General features: G+C 45.6%; 1 protein-coding gene across 2 annotated transcripts; it reads left to right on the forward strand.

Moving 5' to 3' along the window:
- Positions 1-212: 212 nt before the first annotated feature.
- On the forward strand, positions 213-15725 carry zgc:153738 (dynein regulatory complex protein 11). Of its 2 annotated transcripts, XR_001330507.2 has the most exons (20): positions 213-389; positions 751-1078; positions 2351-2470; positions 2835-3026; positions 3313-3384; positions 3676-3881; positions 4051-4135; positions 4223-4333; positions 4423-4498; positions 4651-4757; positions 5223-5309; positions 5419-5480; positions 5662-5744; positions 6163-6270; positions 6482-6681; positions 6855-6941; positions 7051-7228; positions 7389-7627; positions 7747-7917; positions 15521-15725. XR_001330507.2 is itself a non-coding variant. In XM_014215887.2 (19 exons), the coding sequence occupies exons 1-19, from the start codon at positions 379-381 to the stop codon at positions 7864-7866; spliced, it is 2472 nt and encodes an 823-aa protein (XP_014071362.2). In that variant the 5' UTR covers positions 213-378; the 3' UTR covers positions 7867-8379. The 2 variants fall into 2 exon arrangements, 1 of the variants encoding a protein (XP_014071362.2); XM_014215887.2 differs by lacking the exon at positions 15521-15725 and having other exon boundaries at positions 7747-8379.
- The last annotated feature ends 2768 nt before the right edge of the window (positions 15726-18493 follow it).

An 18493-nucleotide genomic window follows, 5' to 3' on the forward strand; every position in this document is an offset into this window, starting at 1 on the left:
TCTATAATTAATAATCGCCAAAATACTGACTTTCACTCGTCAAAAATGTCACTTTACTTTTACTCATCCTGCTGTTGTTACAATGGTATTCACACATAATTAATTTGAAACCGTTTGTCATTTCTTCAAAATTGTTACAGTGTGGCAACAAGTTCGTTGGCGTCAAAGATCCCACGTGGGCTGCTTCCAGAGCTAGTCCGTTGCTATGGGCACAGACGGGACACAAATAAAAAAATTGTAGACTGCCTTGAGTTTATCAAGCTAGCTGTGTAGCTAACGATGTTTGTACAAACTGCTAACTGACAGGACTTTTTTTGTATTAGTTAGCAAACATTGAATTCAAAATTGCGTTATTGTCTATATAGAGATAGTTGCATCATGTCTCACAGGTTAGTAACGTTAATTGACTTCAGTTAGCTGGCTAGCTAGCTAACTTTAGCTACTAATTTAGCTAGCTATGTTTACTTTATGTTGCCTGAATTTCTGCCAATTAACAAACCACCAGTCTATCAAACTAGCTAGTAGCAGATTTTGCATTCCATAATGTTCTTAATTGACAAGTGTCAATGTGATAGACCTAATGTAAGCCTTTTATCAGTGTTATGGACATGATCATGCTGTTAATGGCAAACACTCAGTCTTCAGTTGGGAAGCTCAATTCTTAGCTTTTACTAATTTCCCAAGTGTAAGCTAATTCAGCTGATTTAATTTCCATGCTAAATATCCTTCCAATGACGGTCTCTCTTCCAGTACATACAACAAACTGTGGGCTGATGCCCAGGTCGAGTTGAACTCCCTTCTGGCTCAGGAGTCCCCTGCTCAACCTCCTCGCCCAGAGAAGGACCGAGTGGTGTTCTTCCAACGCCTGGCCACCCTCTACGTGCGCTACGTGCAGATCTTCAGGCAGCTGGAGGAGGCCTATGACCAGGTGGTTCATCCCCAGAAGAGGAAAGTGATCCGGGAGGTCCTGGATGGCGTGATGGGGCGGGTGCTGGAACTCAAGAATGAGATGGTGGAGAAAGAGTTCTCTGAGTACCATTACATGGACGATGTCATCCAGGACATGAAGCTCACGCCTGTAAGTTCACCCCTCCCCCCTCCTTTTTGATAATGAAAGTTGATAAGAAGACAGAACATGATAAGTCTCCTACAACAGGGGTTCTCAAACTGGGGGTCGCAAAAATGTTTTTAGGGGTTGCGAGTGTGAATGGGACAAATACATATTTTTCATACATATTTTAATAGGCTACATATATTGCACAAAATGATTGTCTCAAAAACATCTCATCTGTGCTTCAGAACCAAAACGTTGCGTGTCTTGACTGTTGACCAGTCATCAGCTTTGGCGCATAAAGACTGGTGCGCAAATCCAGATTTTCTTGCTTAATTTGATCTTGTTTTGCCTGACAAAAACAGAGTAGACCTACCCATATAAAATACAGTTAAAAAAATCTACTACGGAGGCATCTTTGCCAGAACAATAATAGGCTACCTGGCGATTTGATTGATCATTTTCATATTTCAGATAGACTGTAATTGAAAGCGGTAATTTATATGGTAATTTTAGGTATAATCAACAGTAAAAATAACTTAAATGTTTAACTGTATATTTTGGTGCATTGTGGGAAAATTGCTGTATTTCAAATGGTACTGTAATTGCACCCCACAGAATACAGTACCGAACCATATCTTTGGAGTGCCCAAAAACTTTTGACCACACTGTAACAAAAATAGGTACAGAATGTTACTGTAAATTCCAAAGAAACTTTGGTTTAACAGTACATTACTGAAAAGTTAACAGTAATGTACTGTTAAACCAAAGTTTCTTTAAAGTGTATGGTAACATACTGTAACTTTTTTTTTACAGTAAGTTACAGGTAACTGGATGCCAGTAAGGTACCATAAAAACAACAGGATTTGTTTTTACAATGCACAAGTGAGCACATGGCATTGCTTTTCTGACTCATTAACATATTTTGAGGTGTGCCTTGCAAGAGGCTATATTTGTTGCACCTGTGAGTGAGAACGCTATACCAATTTAACTCTTATGTGGTTATAGTGCCTCATCAATTTAAATGTATGGGGACAGATTGGAGTCTTAAACCTTAAATAGTTTTGCTATGTCCTTTTGGTCTGTTTTTCCCTGTAGTCGCTGCCAGTTTGGAAGCCTTTGTTAAGGTCTCTAGAATAGCTATTCCCTATATGTTGCTCTGCTTTTGGGCTCTGGTCAAAAGTTGTGGCCTATGTAGGAAACAGGGTGGCGTTTTGGTATGTAGCCCATGTTTCATTTACTGTAATAAAATGTCACTCTATCTTTTTTGGACATAATGCATCTCATGTCTCATTACAGGAGGACATTGAGATCCCCATCCCTCGATATTTCCTCAGTGAACGCAGCAAGGTGTTGCAGGAGAGAGGGAATCTGCTCTCCAACATCCTCAACCTCATGGAGGTAGTCGAGCGACCCAAAGTGAGTTAGTCCTAGCTAGCTTTTCTATACCACATAACTTTAGACTTGGTGTAAATACATGCAACTACACAGCAATTGCACATAGCTACACAGTAACTAGCTAAGATATCATCTTCAGTTTATCACAGAACCATGTGTATGTGACCAATAACATTTGATTTGATTTGAGAAATTACCTTTCAATATAATAATTCAATGCCAGTTAGCAGATACTTTGGTCCAAAGCAACTCACAGTATAGTGAGTGCATACATTAAAGTATGTGAACCCAGCGGGAATCGAACTCACGACTGGCATTGCTAGATACTTACCTACTGAACCACACAGGACCACCTTTAGTACTCCATGTTGTGTTGGGCCCTCAGCCTGTAGGAGTGCGTACACTGAACCTGGAGGAAGCCATAAAGATCATCCAGGTGTCAGAGAGGGCCCGCCAGGGTCGCCTGAGGGCCAAGTTCATGAGGGAGATCCAGCGTGATGAGGAAAGGCAGAGGAGGGCCAAGGACAGGGACCTGGGGGCAGCGGCCATCGACACGGCTGTGGTTCGCATCCAGAAGGTATGGGCAAGCCTGTCAAAGTCAGATACTGTGCCTTCAATCAGTCCTAGACCATAGGTCTCACACTCGCTAGGTAAATGAGACTGCTTAGTCCAGACTATACGTCACTGGTATAGCCAAGTGATGATGTGGAGCATATTGGGAGAATACTCTGAAATCAGAGGTCTTTATCTAGCCTGCTGTAGTTACTGTTATTGCTAGCCTTTTGTATGAATGCTCTGTGAGTGTCAGTCATTAAAGATACCATACAATAGTTGAACAAAGGTGCTACTTTTCTCTTTTCCAGGTGTGGAAGGGTTATGTGCAGAGGAAAAAAACAAAGAGGGAGCGAGAGGAGGAGATGATATTTTTGGGCATGGTGAGTCGGTTAGATAAGCTCTATCTGTAACGTTTCTATAGTGTAGTGCCTATTTTAAGCTACCAGCAGATGGAGCCGTAGGATTCCTTTATGATGCTCCGGGGAGAAGTTTTCCCTATGTACAGATCTAGGATCAGATACAGCTCCCCCCCAATCCTAACCTTAACCAGTAGAGGGGAAAATTGTAAACTGTCCCAAGATCAGTGTCTAGGGGCACCTTCACCCTACTCCGCTTGGTGACAGCCTCATCCACCACAGCAGTGGTCTCACCTTTTCCTCCTGCACCCTCAGGCCATGGAGCCCAGACACACCCAGCCCTGTCCTGCCATGACAGCTGCCCAGGCCAACGAGGCCCGTCGGAGGGGCAAGCAGGAGGAGCACGAGGAGGACTACCAGAAGTCCATTGTGGCCATCACAGACAAACTCAGAGAGGTGGAGGGGCCCGACATGAGGGAGACCATGAAGGACCAGATCAGACAGTGGTTCATCGAATGCCAGTGAGTTTATTACAGGGAGATGGCTGTGATTACGTTAGGAGAATGTTTGTTCACACAGTCATTATATTATTCCATATTAGATGGAAATATTGGGGTGACATTATCATAGCAGTGAAATGCATACTGTACATGACAATATGCAGTTGCTGGTAATATGTTTGGTTGTTAGTGATGCAACAGGAACTTTCCCTGACTACCCAGAGGAGGAGGATGGAGGCTCGACTCTCATCTTTGCAGAGAAAACACCTCAACAGGTATTCATTAATGAATTCATCTTCTGATGTGAGATGGTAGTAATACATGCAGATTGACTTACAGTAAGTGGGTCTGCTGTCTTTAAGTTAATGGAGGAACTAGCAGCAAAAGATGAGGAGGACGCCAACAAAAACACGAAAGGGAAGGAGGAAAAGAAGGACAAAGGGAAGAAAGACAAGGGAAAGGGAGGAGATGAGGTACATGAAATACTTTAGAATAGATAACCATGGTCAACGAGATGCTTTTACTCTGTCCGATCAATGACTGTAGCTTTGTTGAACCACAGGAGGAGGAATCTGGGCTAAAGATGCTGCCATCTGCTTTCCTAGGAGAACTGGAAGTAGGACACAAGACCTTTAGCGGTAAGAGAAACGTGTAACGGCATCCAAAGCATTGCAATGTTTTGGAGTTTATTCTTATTCTCTGGCAGACAAAGACCTTATAGATACAGTGTGTTTTCTTATGTATCAATAGTCTACAGTACATTGAAAGTAGATGTTTGTATGACTGACAGAGGTGTGGCAGAATCGTACCGAGTCCAAGAACTTCAGCCAGAGGCACGAGGCTGAGCTGATCAAGGAGGAGAAGAGGAAGGAGATTGAGGTGGAGATCAGGTTGCAGGTGAGATAATTTATTCTGTCACTCTGAGAAGTAAGACAGGCCAGGTAGCCTTGCTCTTACCACTGCACTGAGTGGATAAAAGTAAGGTAAATATTAAAGGGATACTTCAAGATTTTTGCCTACTTAACTTGTGGATACAATTTGTTTGTCTCTATGTGCAGTTTGAATGAAGTTGCTAATGAGCGTTAGCGCAATGACTGGAAGTCTATGGTAACTGCTAGCATGCTAGTAGATACCATAGACTTCCATGCATTGCGCTAACGCCAGTTAGCATTGAATTGCGAAACTACCTCTAACTTCCTTCATACTGGATGCAGAGACATAAAAATGGTATCCATGAGTTTATCTGACTCTGGGGAAGTAGATAAGGGGCTTCATTGCCCAAATCCTGAAGTATCGCTTTAATTAATGTTGTTTATAAGGTAAACATATAGGCTACTGAGTGAGCTGTTGTGCTTGACACAGGTGGATGAGCTGATGAGGCAGGAGCTGGCTAACTGGAAACTGGCCGTGGATAAAGATAAGGGTGGCAAAGCCAAGGGAGCCGCAAAGGTAACAAACAGCAGGGAACATATATCTATGACCATATTTCAGTAATACCTTTATGTTTGGTATCTGTTTATTTGAGAAGTGTACTGATGGCATTTATTTTGCTGCTTAGAAAAAGAAAGGGTCGAAAAGTGGAAAGAAGAAAAAGAAAGACAAAGATCTGACAGCTGATAGGTGAGACTAGACTCATCTACATTTCTCCCAGAGGGATAGACCATTTGAGCCTTTTACCATTTACTTTTACCCATGGAATGTACATGATAGAGGCTTTCCAATTTGAATGACACAACATACAACAATGTTTTAGATCTGAAAAAAAGCCATTTTGAAATATGTAAATATTTGCATCCTATAGGAATATTGAGTCTCTGTATCAGGAACTGGTGGAACAGGGCTTGTTGAAACAATCAGATAACGTTAAACTGCAGGATTATTTAGGTAAGCATTACTGTTTGGTCCCTCCTGTGTGCCGTCTGTAGATACACACTACCTTTACCAATTACCTTTAAGTTAAGGTCTATTTTCTAACCTCTCCTTTCTCCTCTGATACCACTTTAAAATGTGCTAAATCATTTTGTGTACACATCATTTTGTACAGACTGCCATTAATCATAATATAAGTGCTGTTACGTATTGTAGACAAAAAGGGCAGCTCGATAAGTGCAAATACTGCCCTCACCTGGCTAGTGCTTGGCAAAATAATATTTAGGATAAATTAATGCATATTTTAGGGAAATCCCATATTCATGAATCAAGATGGTAAATGTCACTAGTTTACGTTCATCTTTTCTTCAGCTTTTCTAGATGCTTTCCCCAGATTTGATCAGCCTGACAGCTTCTCTCTCCTGTGTCCCAGGCGACTATAGCTATCTGGGGACGACGTTAAGACAAACTGACATTGAGCCCATGCCTTCGCTATCTGACGTGAGACAGGTTATAGCTCTGTACGCCGTCTTACCTTTAGGTACGTTTGGAATCTGGAGTTGTCCTCAGATGATAAGTGTCTCACAGAATTAGAGACGTTAATCCTTAATACGAATACATATTGAATTCGTCTTGTGATTGATTTAAGCTTGCTAGATTGTCTTTGTTTAGAATACACCTGCCGTTTTCAGCATTTATTCTGGAAGGTTCTAAAGGTTCTAGCTACAGTAAGTTCTGAATGTTGCTTGTAGGTTCTCAGGTGGTCCATGAGAAGGCTCCTCTGGTGAAGGCCATCCTGCTGGCAGGGCCCGCGGGCGTAGGCAAGAAGATGCTGGTCCATGCCATCTGCCAGGAGACGGGCGCCAACCTATTTGATCTGTCACCTCTTAACCTGGCAGGGAAATACCCCGGCAAGAGTGGCCTGGCCATGATGCTCCACATGGTGTTCAAGGTAACACACGACGTAATGAAAAAGTACCCAACGCACCCCATTTTGAGAGTTTTGATTTGTTGATTATGTTGACATTTTACAATGACTGATGGTTCTGAGGTAGATGTCCAGTCATTTGTTTGGTCACTCGATCATTCATTCATTCATTCATTCATTCATTCTTCTGTTTGTAGGTTGCCAGACTGATGCAGCCATCAGTGGTGTGGATTGGAGATACAGAGAAAATGTTTTACAAGAAAGTCCCGAAGGAGGAAAAAGAGGTGACCATTCATACCCATGAGTTAGTAGCTTATGTTATACCATTTTTATAATGCTAGTGTAAGAGAAGATATCTCAATTCTTTAGTCTAAACAATGTTCTCATGTACAGTTAGATCCAAAACGCTTGAAGAAAGACTTGCCCAAGATCCTCAAATCGATCAAAGGGGAAGATCGTGTTCTAGTCGTGGGAACGACTCATGATCCATTCAATGCCGACCTCAAATCACTATGCAAGGTGTACAGCAAAATTATCCTCATTCCACGTCCCGACTACGCCTCACGATATGGTAAGAATGTATCTCCCAGTTGTTGACATAAGCATTAATGAACTGCTTATGTATGTACTGCCTGTGAATGTGTTATGCATGCATGCTTATGAATGTGTTATGAAGTCTTATTGTAGGTACCCTTCAAGTGCTAATGGTAAAATCTATGCTCTTCCCTTAGTCATGTGGAGGCAGTTGATCAAGGAGAACGGAGGACAGGTGACGGCTGCCCTGGACCTGAGCTCCTTGGCCAAGATCTCTGATGGCTACACGCAGGGTCATATGGTGCAGGTGGTGCGCAGCATACTGACGGAGCGCCGCGTCCAGCAGCTGGCCAAGAGACCCCTGAGCGCCGCCGAGTTTGTGGCCCCGCTGGCCAAGATCGACCCTGTGTTTCAGGATGAGGAGGAGGCCCTGAAGGTAAATTATGAAATGTTTTATACTTAGCTTTTTTATCTTAGTTTGTTGATGCTGAATGCATTTTCTTTACATGAAAGGTGTTTGACATAAAGTCTTTGATGATGAACATTTGTTTGCAGAATTGGTATGCTAAAACTCCTCTGGGTAAGAAGCGAGCCAAGGCTGCCTCAGGAATGGAGGGAGAGGAGGAGGCACCGACAAAGGGAGGCAAAGATGCCAAGAAGAAAGGGAAGAAGTAAATCAATCAACATCTTACCTTGACTGAACGCAACACTGAAAGATAAACTGAGGTGGACACCAATAACATTTGCGCACCAGTTTCCTTGAAGTTATTGTATTTGAAATGAATCTGCATAATTTATTTCATTTTCTCTTCATGCACTGTCGTTTTCTGTTCATGAATATGTCACATGGGCCAAACTGCTATTGGAGGGTTGCTTAAAGCAGAAAGTCAGTGGCATCCTGTAGTGGGTAGTGATATTTGACATGTGTATATATAGTATACAGTAAGATATTATAAATACCTCACATGCGACTCATAGTAACACTAAGTAATTAGCCTATTCAAATGTTTATCTGACTTCATAAAGAGGATTTAACAATATGCAAGAACACTATAGTTGAGTTACGAATAGGCAATCAAGAAATGTCTGAGAATGGAATTCCAAATACTATCAGGTTACAGGTAAGACCCAAATGCAGACTGTGTTGAAGTAACAATGTTTATTACAGCAACAGGGGCAGGCAAACGACAGGTCAAGGCAGGCAGGGGCCGATAATCCAGAGTAGTGGGCAACAGTACAGGACAGCAGGCAGGGTCAGGGGCAGGCAGAGAGGTCAGGCAGGCGGTGCTCAGAGTCAGGACAGGCAAGGGTCAAAACCAGAAGGGCAAGAAAAAAAAGAGAGACTGGGGAAAAGCAGGAGCTGAAACAAAACACTGGTTGACTAGACAAACAAGACGAACTGGCAACATGCAAACAGAGAACACAGGTATAAGTACCCAGGGGATAATGGAGAAGATGGGCGACTCCAGGGGGGGTGGAGACAAGCACAAGGACAGGTGAAACAGATCAGGGTGTGACAGTACCCCGTCCCCCCTAGGAGACCCAGCACCTCTCCTCCGGGCCATAACCCTCCCAGTCAACCAGGTACTGGAATCCCCTGCAATTTCCAAGCCTCCAGGAAGATGTCCCAGGGCAGGCAGAGCCGATTTCAGGCAATGAGTGTGGCAGAAGGGGCTCCAGCCCACGATGGCACCAGTAGACCAGTCAATCGAGGGATTGTGTCGCTGGAGCCAAGAGAATCCCAATACTACAGGAACCTGAGGAGACTCAATTAGCAGGAATTGGATCGTCTCGCTGTGGTTCCTCGAAAATCGTAGGTTGATGGGGGTGGTGTTGTGGGTGACCCGGCCTATATAGCGCCCGTCGAGCGCTCTAACATTCATGGGAATGTAGAGGGGTTGAGTGGGGATGCCCAGCTTGGACGCCAGGGTAATGTCCATAAGACTCACATTGACCCCCGAGTCGATGAGTATCTGGAGAGACTGGTCACCCCACAGTAGGGTGGCATGGAGGGGGAGGGCGAGTAGGGGGAGAAGCAAAATTGTCCTTAAGACCCACCAGAGTACTCATTCCTACAAATGAGCTAGGTCTCTTGAAGGGACAGGTAGACACATAATGACCGGCAGTACCGCAATACAGACAACTCTGGGTGTTAAGTCTGCGTACGCGTTCGGCTGGAGACAGCCTAGCCCTGTCGTGTTGCATCGGCTCGGGAAAAGATAAATCAGCAGACTTCGGAGGCTCTTGAAGGAACTTGGTTAAGCTCGGATCCTCTCGGGGGCATAGACGCCGGGGACTTTCGGAGTTCATCAGATGCAAGGTGGGCTCCTTGAGTGAATTATTGGGACCGCAATCAGACCTCTTCTCCCTCCTACGTTCCCGTAGCCGTCTATCGACCTGGATGGTTAAAGCGATGAGTGAGTCAAGATCCGTCGGTAGTTCCCGGGCTGCAAGCTCGTCCTTTACTTCCTCCGATAATCTGTGCAGGAATGTGTCGAACAGCGCTTCCAGGTTCCAGGCACCCTCCGCTGCTAGCGTGCGGAAATCCACTGCATTGTCTGCCACACTGAGGGAGTCCTGCTGAAGCAAGAGTAACTTCCGGGCAGCCTATCTCCATGACATTGGAGCCTCGAAAACCTTTTTCACCTCCGCCACGAATATCTCCAGACTGAGACAGATGGCGGATTGTTGCTCCCACACCGCCGTGGCCCATGCGAGTGCCCTCCCGGACATCAGCTTAATAATGTACGCTATCCTCGAGCGGTCCGAGGGGAACAAAGAAGGCTGTGTTACTGAGGAGCTGGGAGGTTACCGTCGTGGTAGGTATAAGTACTCAGGGGATAATGGGGAACATGTGCGACACCTGGAGGGGGGTGGAGACAAGCACAAGGACAGGTGGAACAGATCAGGGCGTGCCAAATACAGGTGTATTTAATTACTTTGTAACATGAATGGATTCACATAGAAGGTATAAAGCTTAAGGTACCAGGCAATACTGACATTAACAAAGCATTATTCTAAGCATGATCAGAGAGAGAAAGGGAAATCAATAAGATGGCGCCAGAGGAGATGGCTGCCGTTTTACGGGCTCCTAACCAATTGTGCTATTGTGTGTGTTTTTTCACATTATTTGTAACTTATTTTGTACATAATGTTTCTTCCACCGTCTCTTATATCCGAAAAGAGCTTCTGGATATCAGGACAGTGATTACTCACCTCGTACTGGACAAAGATGTTTTCTTTAATGAGTCGGACGTGAAGGTTTACTTCAGATACTCAACAAGGCCCAAGTCCCCGTCATTCGCATGAAGAAGAGACGGAGAAACCAGAGACATAGGTCGGGGTGCCTTGTAAGGATCCGACGGCGAGTGAGTAATCCGCCTTTACCATCAGTCCTATTAGCCAAGTGCAATCATTGGATAATAAAATGGATGAGCACCGATCAAGACTATCCTACTGTAAGAATTATTCGAAGATAAATACACAATGCAGAGGACGAGAGGACTAGAATTAATGATCACTGGAAATAGTGATTTTTCTGAAATAGGAAATTATTGATCAATGGGTCAGAGACATGAGAGGAATGTGTCTCGGCATCGAGCCTGAAGTAGGATACTTGTTATTTGGCCATTGGCCCAGTTTTATTGCAAGGAATTCTAATTGGTCAACCACAGGCTAGGGCTGGGTTCTAAAACTATATCTTGTCCCTTTGTTCTGTGGAGAGGATCACAGGAGAGAATCACTGGAGAGAATCACTGAGGACAGGGGAGCCTGAACATCTACCTCCCCGCATGATTTGTTCTCTTTGAATAAACCTATTTTCCTCCCCCTGACTTGCTTTGGGGTCTGCGTTATTGAAGAATAACATCAACTGCTAACACTACCAACGGGACATTAAAAACTGTAATATCTTATGTTTCACTGAGTCGTGGCTGAACGACGACATGGATAGCATAAAGCTGGCTGGGTTTTCGGTGAATCAGCAAGATAGAACAGCTGCCTCCGGTAAGACAAGGAGTGGCGGTCTGTGTCTATTTGTAAATAACAGCTTGTGCACGAAATGTAACATGAAGGAAGTCTCGAGGTTTTGCTCGCCTCAGGTAGAGTATCTCATGATAAGTTGTAGACCACACTATTTAATAAGAGAGTTTTCATTTATATTTTTCGTAGCTGTCTATTTACCACCACAAACCGATGCTGGATCTAAGACGGCACTCAACGAACTGTATAAGGCCATAAGCAAACGAGAAAATGCTCATCCAGAGGTGGCGCTCCTAGTGGCCGGGGACTTTAATGCAGGGAAACTTAAATCCGTTTTACCATGTGCAACTAGAGGGAAAAAAACTCTAGACCACCTTTACTCCACACACAGAGTCGCGTACAAAGCCCCCCCTCACCCTCCATTTGGCAAATCTGACCATAACTCTATCCTCCTGATTCCTGCTTACAAGCAAAAACTAAAGCAGGAAGTACCAGTGACTCACTCAATACGGAAGTGGTCAGATGACGCAGATGCTAAGCTTCAGGACTGTTTTGCTAGCGCAGACTGGATTATGTTTTGGTATTCTTCCGATGGCATTGAGGAGGACACCACATCAGTCACTGGCTTCATCAATAAGTGCATCGATTACGTCGTCCCTACAGTGACCGTACGTACATACCCCAACCAGAAGCCATGGATTACAGGCAACATCCGCACTGAGCTAAAGGGTAGAGCTGCTGCTTTCAAGGACTGGGACACTTATAAGAAATCCCGCTATGCCCTTTGACCAACCATCAAACAGGTAAAGCGTCAATACAGGACTAAGATTGAATCGTACTACACCGGTTCCGATGCTCGTCGGATGTGGTAGGGCTTGCAAACTATTACGGACTACAAAGGGAAGTACAGCCACAAGCTGCCCAGTGACACAAGCCTACCAGACGAGCTAAATTACTTCTATGCTTGCTTCGAGGCAAGCAACACTGAAGCATGCATGAGAGCAGCAGCTGTTCCGGACGACTGTGTGATCACACTCTCCGTAGCCGATGTGAGTAAGACCTTTAAACAGGTCAACTTTCACAAGGCCGCTGGGCCAGACGGATTACCAGGATGTGTACTCCGAGCATGTGCTGACCAACTGGCAAATGTCTTCACTGACATTTTCAACCTGTCAGTGATACATGAAAAGTTGGATGCCGATAAAATGGGGGAAAGTTTCCGGTACTCCACCTGGAGGGGCAGATCCCGAGTGGACAGCCATATCCTCTTCCTCTCGCTCAGGCTAGAGTGGGGGCTGATAACCCATCGAACACTCAAAAGTTGAGAGACCAGTGGCTGAGCAGGGAAGGGTGTTATGGGCGTATTCCACCCACACGAGTTGCTGGCTCCAGGTGGTGGGGTTGGCGGAGATGAGGCAGTGAATAGTCGTCTCCAGGTCCTGATTGGCTTGCTCCGACTGGCCGTTAGACTAGGGGTGAAACCAGGATGACGACCCAATGAGTGTGCAGAAAGCTTTCCAGAACCGGGACAAGAACTGAGGACCACGCACGGTCTGTTCCTTGGTGTCCACATCCCCAACAAACTATCATGGTCCAAACACACCAAGACAGTTGTAAAGAGGGCATGACAATGCATATTCCCCCTCAGGAGACTTAAAAGATTTGGCATGGGTCCTCAGATCCTCAAAAAGTTCTACAGGTGCACCATCGAGAGCATCCTGACTGGTTGCATCACCGCCATACGCAGAGGGTAGTGCGTACGGCCCAGTACATCACTGGGCCAAGCTTCCTGCCATCCAGGACCATTATACCAGGCAGTGTCAGAGGAAGGCCCTAAAAATTGCCAAAACCTCCAGCCACCCCAGTCATTCTCTCTGCTTCTGCACTGCAAGCGGTACCGGAGTGCCAAGTCTAGGAGCAAAAGGCTTCTAAACAGCTTCTACCCCCAAGTCATAAGACTCTTGAACAGCTAATCAAATGGCTACTTGGACTATTTACATTGTTTCCCCCCCACCCCCATTATTACACTGCTGCTACTCTCTGTTTATTATCTATGCATAGTCACTTTACCTTTACCTACATATTACCTCAATTTCCTTGACTAACATGTGCCCCTGCACATTGACTCTGTATCGGTACCTTCTGTATATAGCCTCGATACTGTTATTTTATTGTTGCTCTTTTATTTGTTATTTTTCTATTTTCTTTTTTTTACTTCAGTTTATTTTAGAAAAATACTTGAATAACACGCACCTTTCTTAAAACTGCATTGTTGGTTAAGGGCTTGTAAGTAAGCATTTCACTGTAAGGTATTTGGCGCATGTGACAAATAAAATTGTATTTTATTTTATTTTAAATGATATCCTGAAAGGCCATGCCACAAAAGTCCAGAGAGAGAGAGCGAGAGAGTGTATCTCACCACAGCAGTTCAGGAACAAAAAAGATAAAGAAAAATGAATCTAAGACCCTTTTATAAGCATCTGAGTTGTTCGGTTTCAAAATATAAGTTGTTGATCAATAGTATTACTGTAAAGTTAACCTCCAATCAAGTATCAGACCTACAATGCATTTGGAAAGTATTCAGACTCCTTTTTCCAAATTTTGTTACGTTACAGCCTTATTCTAAAATTGATTAAATGAATCATTTTCCTCATCACTCTACACACAACACCCCAAATATTTTGCTTAGGTCCATCTTGTTTCCATTGATCATCCTTGAGATGTTTCTACAACTTGATTGGAGTCCACCTGTGCTAAATTCAATTGATTGGACATGATTTGGAAAGGCACACACCTGTCTATATAAGGTCCCACAGTTGACAGTGCATGGCAGAGCAAAAACCAAGCCATGAGGTCGAAGGAATTGTCCGTAGAGCTCCGAGACAGGATTGTGTCGAGGCACAGATCTGGGGAAGGATACCAAAACATTTCTGCAGCATTGAATGTCCCCAAGAACACAGTGGCCTCCATCATTCTTAATTGGATGAAGTTTGGAACTACCAAGACTCTTCCTAGAGGTGGAGTAGGAGTAGGAGTAGGGCCTTGGTCAGGGAGGTGACCAAGAACACGATGGCCACTGACAGAACTCCAGTGTTCCTTTATGGAGATGGGAGAACCTTCCAGAAGGACAACCATCTCTGCAGCAATCCACCAATCAGGCCTTTATGGTAGTGACCAGACGGAAGCCACTCCTCAGTAAAAGCACATGACAGCCCGCTTGGAGTTTGCCAAAAGGCACCTAAAGGACTCTGGCCATGAGAAACAAGATTCTCTGGTCTGATGAAACCAAGATTTAACTCTTTGGCCTGAATGCCAAGCGTCACGTCTGGAGGAAACCTGGCATCATCCCTACTGTGAAGCATGGTGGTGGCAGCATCATGCTGTGTGGGTGTTTTTTAGTGACAGGTACTAGGAGACTAGTCAGGATCGAGGGAAAGATGAACAGAGCAAAGTACAGAGAGTTCCTTGATGAAAACTTGCTCCAGAGTGCTCAGGACCTGAGACTGGTGCGAAGGTTCACCTTCCAATAGGTCAACAACCCTAAGCACACAGCCAAGACAGCGCAGGAGTGGCTTTGGGACAAGTCTCTGAATGTCCCAGCCAGAGCCCTGACTTGAACCCGATCGAACATCTCTGGAGAGACCTGAAAATTGTTGTGCAGCTCCCCATCCAACCTGACAGATCTTGAGAGGATCTGCAGAGAAGAATGGGAGAAACTCCCCAAATAAAGGTATGCCAAGCTTGTAGTGTCATACCCAAGAAGACTCAAGGCTGTAATCACTTTCAAAGGTGCTTTAACAAAGTACTGAATAAAGGGTATGAATACTTAAATGTGATATTTCCTTTTTTTTGTTTATATACATTTGCAAACATTTCTAAAAGTGTGCTTTTGCTTTGTCATTATGGGGTATGGTGTGTAGATTGATGAGGGGGGGAAACAATTTAATACATTTTAGAATACGGCTGTAACGTAACAAAATGTGGAAAAAGTAAACGGGCCTGAATACTTTCTGAATGCACTGTACGTGATGTAACCTCTGCTTCTCAGAGGTGAGACAATTGGGGTTGGAGAGGTAATACAGAGAATCGGAATTCCTAAGACAACGCAGGAAATTCTTGCATACAGTTGATAAGAAGAGTCACTTCGGGGGCTGCCCTACGTAGTATTCTGTGTAGGTGGGTGAGAAAAATCATCTATTTAATCCATTTTGAATTCAGAATGTAACACAAGAAAATGTGGAATAAGTCAAGGGGTATGAATACTTTCTGAATCGGTCTGTATATACCTATTTATATTTCTTCTCTAACATGTTCCTATAATAACTATAATCTGTGTTTTTATTTACAGGTGACTGTCACGCTCGTCGATAAAGACGGACCAAGGCACAGCGTGAGTTGAGTTCCACATCTTTTATTTAAAGTGAAACTTCAAAACATACAACGAACGTGATAGCCGTGGTGCAAAACACACTAACACAAACAATATCCCACAAAGCAGGTGGGAGAAAGGGCATCCTAAATATGATCCCCAATTAGAGGCAACGATTACCATCTTCCTCCAATTGGGAACCATACAACTCACCAACATAGAAATAAAATGACTAGAACACCCCCCTAGTCACGCTCTGACCTAAACACCATAAAGAACCAAGGGCTCTCTATTGTCAGGGCGTGACAGTAACCCCCCCCCCCGAAGGTGCAGACTCTGGGAGGGTAGGGAAGGTGACTAGTGTCGGTGGCAGCTCCGGTGCGGGTCATAGCCCCTGCCCAGACCCCGGATCTGGCCATGGTGCGGGGCTGAACGCCGTTCCTGGACTGGGCATCGGCGCAGAGGAAGGCTCCGGCCTTGGAGCGGTACTGGATGCCGTGCCTGGACTGGGCACCGGCGCAGAGGAGTGCTCCGGCCATGGAGCTGGGTTGGCCACCGTGCCTGGACTGGGCACCGGCGCAGAGGAAGGCTCCGGCCTTGGAGCGGGACTGGATGCCGTGCCTGGACTGGGCACCGGCGCAGAGGAAGGCTCCGGCCTTGGAGCGGGACTGGATGCCGTGCCTGGACTGGGCACCGGCGCAGAGGAAGGCTCCAGCCTTGAAGCTGGACAGGACACCGTGCCTGGACTGGACATTGGCACAGAGGAAGGCTCCAGCCATGGAGCTGGGTTGGACGCCGTGCCTTGACTGGGCACCGGCGCAGAAGAAGGCTCCGGCTTTGGAGCTGGACAGGACACTGTGCCTGGACTGGTCATCGGCGCAGAGGAAGGCTCCAGCCATGGAACTGGGTTGGACGCCGTGCCTGGACAGGACACCGTGCCTGGACTGGGCACCGGCGCAGAGGAAGGCTCCGGCCTTGGAGCTGGATAGGCCACCGTGCCTGGACTGGGCATCGGCGCAGGTTGCACCGGACTGATGACACGCTCCTCAGGTCGAGTGCGTGGAGCCGGCACAGGACGTACCGGACTGGGGAGGCGCACTGGAGGCCTGATGGGTGGAGCCGGCACAGGTGGCAACGGACTGGTGACACACACTTCAGGGAGGGTGCGGGGAGCTGGCATAGGACTCACCAGACTGCTCTTCAAGTCGATTGCCGTGCAGAACACACCTACATAACATCTCTCTCCTTTCTCTCTCTCTCTCCCAACTTCTCCATTGCCTCCCTGACGGTCTCTGGTTCTTCAGGGCGAGGGCAGGGAGCTGGCACAAATGGCACCGAACTGATGACCCGCTTTTCAGGGCGAGTGTGAGGAACCGGCACAGGACGTACCGGGCTGAGAAGGCTCACTGGAGGCCTGGTGCGTGGAGCCGGCGCAGATGGCACCGGACTGGTATCACGCTCTTCCAAACGCCTGCGCTGCAGCATACTCCTAGCCAAAACCTCTCTCCGGTATCCCTCATTGAACTCCTCCAGAGACTCCCATTCAGGCTCTGGCACTCTCCGCTGCTCAGCCGTCCGCCCCATGTGCCCCCCCCACAAGAAAAATGTTGGGGTTTCTGTGGCCGCGGTCCCCGGCATCGTCGCTGTCCCCCTATGCTCCTTGGCGACTCCCGTCAAGGAAGGGTCTCGTGTCCTCCCATGATTTCTTCCCAGGTCCAAAACTCCTTTACCTCATGAACACGCTGCTTGGTCCTTGCTTGGTGGGATATTCTGTCACGCTCGTCGATAAAGACGGACCAAGGCGCAGCGTGAGTTGAATTCCACATCTTTTATTTAAAGTGAAACTTCAAAACAATAAACAAACAACGAACGTGATAGTCATGGTGCAAAACACACTAACACAAACAATATCCCACAAAGCAGGTGGGAGAAAGGGCTTCCTAAATATGATCCCCAATTAGAGGCAACGATTACCAGCTGCCTCCAATTGGGAACCATACAACTCACCAACATAGAAATACAATGACTAGAACACCCCCCTGGTCACGCTCTGACCTAAACACCATAGAGAACCAAGGGCTCTCTATGGTCAGGGTGTGACAGTGATGGTGAGGTCCACGAATGCTATTTATAATATTTAGATATACAAAAATAGATGTGCAAAGTTGTCAATCAACTTAAATGAAAAAGAAATGCCTAGGAGCAGACTAAACTGTATATACCAGTGGAGGCTGCTGAGCGGAGGGCTGCTCATAATAATGGCTTGAACGGAGTGAATGGAATGGCATCAAACACATGGAAACCATGTGTTTGATCTTGTTGATACCTTTCCACCTATTCTACTCCAGCATGCCCATCCTCCCCAATTAAGGTGCCACCAACTTCCTGTGGTCTATACCATAAAGACCGGGTAGGGGTGTATCAGGCTCTCATCAGCCTCCCCTCACAATTACCAAAACAAATCCATCAAGAAGCCCAAAAACAGAATAATATGTCATATACAGCTGAAGTCGGAAGTTTACATACACTTAGGTTCGTTTTTCAATCACTCCACAAATTTATTGTTAAGAAACTATAGTTTTGGCAAGTCGGTTAGGACATCTACTTTGTGCATGACACAAGTCATTTTTCCAACAATAGTTTACAGATGGATTATTTCACTTATAATTCACTGTATCACAATTCCAGTGGGTCAGAAGTTTACACACACTAAGTTGACGGTGCCTTTAAACAGCTTGGAAAATTTCAAAAAATGATGTAATGGATTTAGAAGCTTCTGATAGGCTAATTGTCATCATTTGAGTCAGTTGGAGGTGTACCTGTGGATGTATTTTAAGGCCTACCTTCAAACTCAGTGGCTCTTTGCTTGACATCATGGGAAAATCAAAAGAAATCAGCCAAGACCTCAGAAAAAAATTCTAGACCTCCACAAGTCTGGTTCATCCTTGGGAG

Source organism: Salmo salar, chromosome ssa10, assembly GCF_905237065.1.
Source record: "Salmo salar chromosome ssa10, Ssal_v3.1, whole genome shotgun sequence".
Classification (NCBI taxonomy): Eukaryota; Metazoa; Chordata; class Actinopteri; order Salmoniformes; family Salmonidae; genus Salmo; species Salmo salar.